Here is a 5128-nt window from a genome sequence, read left to right on the forward strand (position 1 = left end):
TTAGTCCTTAGTATAGTGGTCATTGGTATCATCCACTCTCTTGTTAGAGGCTGTGAATTTCAAGCTTCTTTTTTTTTTATTTTAAAAAAAAGTAGAAAAAGAATAATGCCACTCGTGTGCACCACGAAAATCTTCCAAATTATATCTGAGAAATAAACATTCAATGGATGTTAATGAGCCATTAATTGTCTTAGCATCTTAGATTTGATGCTTAAATGCATTATATCTGAAATTTGAAGATTACGATACTTAACATGAATATATATTTTTTTCTTTTAATTCGAAGATACAAGTAATGCGAGAAGCACTTCTTCAACATAAACATGCATGTATACATGGTCTCAAGTGATAGGGACAAGTCAAGTTTGGAAAACCTGAAAAATGGGTACCAAATACATAGGCCCTTTATTGACCGTTCCTAGCGTAAGTGGCAAAGGATTTAGTTGTTGGTATTCAAGATCTCAAATTCGAATATTAGTTAATTCACATTTTCAGCTAAATTTATTTCTAAATGAAATAAACGAAGCAGATAGTATATTACCTATTCCTCAAAAAAAATACATAGGCCCTTCACCAAATCATGCATCAGGTTCCAAATGCTGGCCCGTTTAAGTACAGCAGGTGATGTACCGAACCGAGTCCACACAACACATGCTTTGCACTTCGCACTGTGTTAAAAAGCTCACCAATTAAGTAGGTTATTGGCACCAAAGTAACTGTTATGATCGATTATGCAGTAATCGGAATAAACTAATAAAGGTTCTTAAACAGATAACTTATATTTAGCATAAGGGACTAGTTGTTTGCGCCGAGCTTAATTAGTGGGTCAATATTCAGCTAATGTGACTCATCTATGAAGTTTAGGGATTTAATTTGTTGCAACCGTAACTTTCGTCGGCTGCACTTCTACGACTTGTATGGCTTGCGAGAGGAAGTGTTGATCAGCTTCGTTTTTTGCTTGAGTTCACAACTTCGGATGCCCCAGCGCCGTGGCTGTAATACCTCCAATAATTCCACATCGGATGGAAATGAAATTATCATTGGATATAAAAGAGAACTCCACTGTAATAATAATAACTGGGTTTAAATATTTTAGGTCAATGGTTTTAGCCAAACAAATTATTATTGTTGGTCGATTGGGTCGTTACATTTGCTATTAGAACCGGTTCACTAGCCGAAAGTGTGAAATGAGTCTTTGTTGAGCCAGGTTAGAATAACAAAGCTAGCGAGGCAAGTTTCACATCGCTCCGCTTAAATATTTTTGGCCAATGGTTTTGGCCCAACAAATCATTATTGCTGATGGGTCAAGTCGAGTAGTTATAGTGGCTTTGCAAAACCAATTAACAAGTTAGATACAATTAAAATAGGAAATATCATTAATTAATACTATAATTTTATTCTAAATCATACAATAAAATTAAGAACCAAATTTAGTACATGAGTGCAAAAAAGGTGGTCCATGGGCTCGGTAACATTAGACACGAATACTATATTTCTGACGCACATAGGGGTCAGGTAATTAGGGCTACAATTTGGAACTGATTTTCGGGCTGGACCGCATTGGCTCATTTCGGTTCTAATTGAGCTAATTGGGGTATACCTGGCCCATTTAATTTGTGCCCACGTTTCGTAAAATATTTAAGACGATAAAAATTTGAGCGGTACTAATGAATTATACAGAAAATCACCATGTCTTACAGTCCAAAAATAGAAAAAGAACATTTAAATAACTGGACTCAAGTACAAACATAATGATGCATTTTAAATTGCTAAAATAAGCAGCAATATATTGGACAAAAATTATATAGGCATCGTCCTGAACTAGAAGTTTGGGGACGATGTAAATGTGCACTGCATGGCCGGCGCACGCCCATCCTCACCCTCCGTTCCTCTCCGTCAGCTTCTCTCTCTCTCTCTCTCCAAAAATTAACGCCCATGTTTTTTTTTTTCTTTTCTTTCTTCGTAGGGGAGGGCGAGCATGGGCGTACGGCCACACGGTGCCCATCCACATCGACCCCAAAACTTCTAATTTCGAAATGATGCCCATATAATTTTTGTCCCAATATATAGCACTTACATGTTTAAACAAGAATATTAATGGGCACAAGGAAGTGGATTGTGGGGTCCATTAGGGCCCTTCTAAATGCAACTAATTGTTTCTACCATCATAAAAAGGTAAGAAAGGTTCTAAAGAGAAAGCATTGGAGAGTAGGAAAAGGAGACTATTGACTATTGCACTCGAGTCCTCGGAATTTTCTAAATTTCCCACACTGTTCATTTCGCGGCTCCGAAACAAACAAGAATCCTTTTTACACACGCCTCCCTTGCCAACCTAGATCCTTCAATCTCTCCTTTAGTTTTCCAGTTTCAAACCGATATTTAAAATCTCCAACCTACAAGAACACAATTCCAAAGTTAAGCAAAATCAAATGAATTATATATATATATATGCATGGTATGTATATATTAACTAACTATCCTGTACGACGAATTACAACATTTTGCTATCCTAATTTTCAAATCATATTAACCATTGAAGTTATTGGTAAATATAGTTTTGGGACTTGTTAAAACACTACAAACAAGAAGAATCAATGAACTGAGCAAATTAACCTACTTCGTTTGAGCATTTCTTGTATATCATCATATGATTGTTATGTGCCCACTTTAACTATCTAAATAGTATACCACAAGGCGATCGAATATTCGATTAGCATTGCCCTTGTAAGGATAAGAACTGTTAGCTAGTAACTGCGAAAAGATTAGTACAACATTAATGGTAAAACCTAGCTATCATATATATGATTCACCCCACCAAGGCATAGATGGTGTGGAAGGCTTTTCGGTCCGTAGTCGAGAACTGGGCATTCAAAACCTCGCCACCTTCTTCCTCCACAGCTCGAACCGCCTCATAGAACATGGCGCGGTCATCGGGGCTGCTAACGATTTGTATCATATATAGATTTGAACCTCGATTCTGCACCTCTATCTTCGGAAGCTTCGAATTATCCGCCGCCTCATTGCGAGTCATCAGTTGCCTCTTCCTTTCCTTCATCCTCTCGAGCTTCTCCTGCATCCCCTTTATATAATTCGCCGCCTCGCTTAGTCGATCAGGTCGCGGCAGTGTTGCCCCTTCCTGTGGACCGAAACAAAGTACGGATTACCACACATACATATCTTTCGAGAACTTCGAACAAGTAATTTAGATGCCTTATTAGTTGTATCAAATGTCAAATCGACTACTCTAACATACATTTGAGAAAAAAAAGCAATAAAACCCAAATATTTCTAAAGGTACGTAGTCTTAAAAACGATATATAGGGTGCTTAATTGTTTTTATATAGTATTCATTGAAAATACATATGTTTACCTCTAAAAATAAGCAAAGCCCCAATTTTTTATATTACTCTTCGAATATAATGTTACGTAGCTAGGTCGATCGCAAGAGCCATCCAATCCATGAGAATTTGGGCTTAAATAAAAAAATATATTTGAGACACGTACTTAATTTGGTAGCTTCTCAAGGGTGCATACAAAAATTTTGGATTTTGTGGAAAAATATAAATAAACATTTTTCTACGAGCGATCTACATATCCGTTATGTGAATTACTCTAGAATATTTTACACCTTATTACATCGAAACATATATAATTCTTTATATATATATATATATATACATACCCTTGAACTAGTTGAGCTCGGAAGTAGAGAGTCGAGCTTCGCGTAAAGCGCTTTCATTTGTTCCCTCCTTTTTTTCTCCACCGTTTTCCTCTCCAGCTTCGTCGATGTTCCATGAGAGCTCTCCATGGCTGTTAATGTTCTTTGGATTCGTTTAACTCCTCGATGACCCATTTAAACACGTACGAGCTTGGTGATATATATATATATATAGATAGGATTGAATTGAGCATATATTGTTTTAGCCCTTTATTTGTATCGCCATACTATATAAAGAACTCGGACAAGATATATGGTATGAACAGGGAAAGGAATAAATTTAGAAATTATTGCATGCACCTGGTGCTCCATGCACTGCAGCACTTGAATCATGTCTCTTTCTGTGTTGTTACACTACAACAGAATTAGATTATAGAGACACATGTATGGAGCATTTTTGTATAAGTGTTCAATTTATGCCAAAACTTAAAAAAATCTACTAATGCCTAAATATAAAGCCCAATCCAATCAAAAATAAAAAGTAATTACTCTACTCAACCCATCCCACCCAGCCCATTCGGCCTGATTACAAATAGAAAAGAAAAGAAAAAAGAAAAATCGATTACCATCTTCCTTTCTCCCCTCACTCAATTCACTGAAATTTTAACCGAAGATCCCTTCCTCTCGTCCTCCTCCACCACCGCAGCCAACGAGTTAGAGTTCCGGCGATTGTTAAATGCTTAAATAAGTATTGGTAAATTAGCAGTACTTTTTTTGGTTATAGCGACGCTCTTTAACTGTCACTATATACCTAGCGACCCCACATATAGCAACACTTTTTAAAAGTGTCAGTAATTTAGTCAGCAGCACTTTTTTTGATCTATACCAACATTTAAAAGTGTCGTTATACACCGTTTTTATTGTAGTGTTAATTTTATTGCTGTTTGATGCTCAGATATTTGATTTTGAAAACTAATTGTGATTTCTTTGCTTATGGAACATGTAGATCTTGTAAATTATATATGTTTATTAAACTTATCTTTTAAAAACATTGAGCGTCGAATATTTAATTATGAAGTTGCATCTGATCGATACTTAGATATATGGATTACACCGGGTGCAGGAAATAATTAGCATCTCGAATAAAAAGAGTGGGAACATAATAAAGTGCGTTTTACACAAGTTCTTTGGACACTGATAACAACAACATGGATGTGGTTGACTTTTTGACTCCCGGGAGGAGAGGACATGAGAGCTGAGTCATGAGTTTGACTGTTGCGAATCTAATACATAGTACGTACGTTGACTTAGAGACTGTTCAAGTCACGCTAATGAGGAGAGATGCTGGCCGTCGATCTTGGCTTTGACGGCTGTGATGGAAGGGAGATTAATGAATTTTTGATGTCGGCAGTTGGTGCGAGATCCACTGTTGTTGGTGCATGTGCATTATTATGCACTACAGAAAAAGAT

General features: G+C 36.6%; 1 protein-coding gene across 1 annotated transcript; it reads right to left on the reverse strand.

The window, feature by feature from the left end:
• Positions 1956-3885, reverse strand: LOC109710655 (transcription factor bHLH36-like). The gene is made up of 3 exons (XM_020233379.1): positions 3683-3885; positions 2816-3136; positions 1956-2393 (listed from the first exon to the last, which is right to left on the reverse strand). The coding sequence occupies exons 1-3, from the start codon at positions 3851-3853 to the stop codon at positions 2310-2312; spliced, it is 576 nt and encodes a 191-aa protein (XP_020088968.1). The 5' UTR covers positions 3854-3885; the 3' UTR covers positions 1956-2309.

This window comes from Ananas comosus, linkage group 5 (assembly GCF_001540865.1).
Source record: "Ananas comosus cultivar F153 linkage group 5, ASM154086v1, whole genome shotgun sequence".
Lineage (NCBI taxonomy): Eukaryota > Viridiplantae > Streptophyta > Magnoliopsida > Poales > Bromeliaceae > Ananas > Ananas comosus.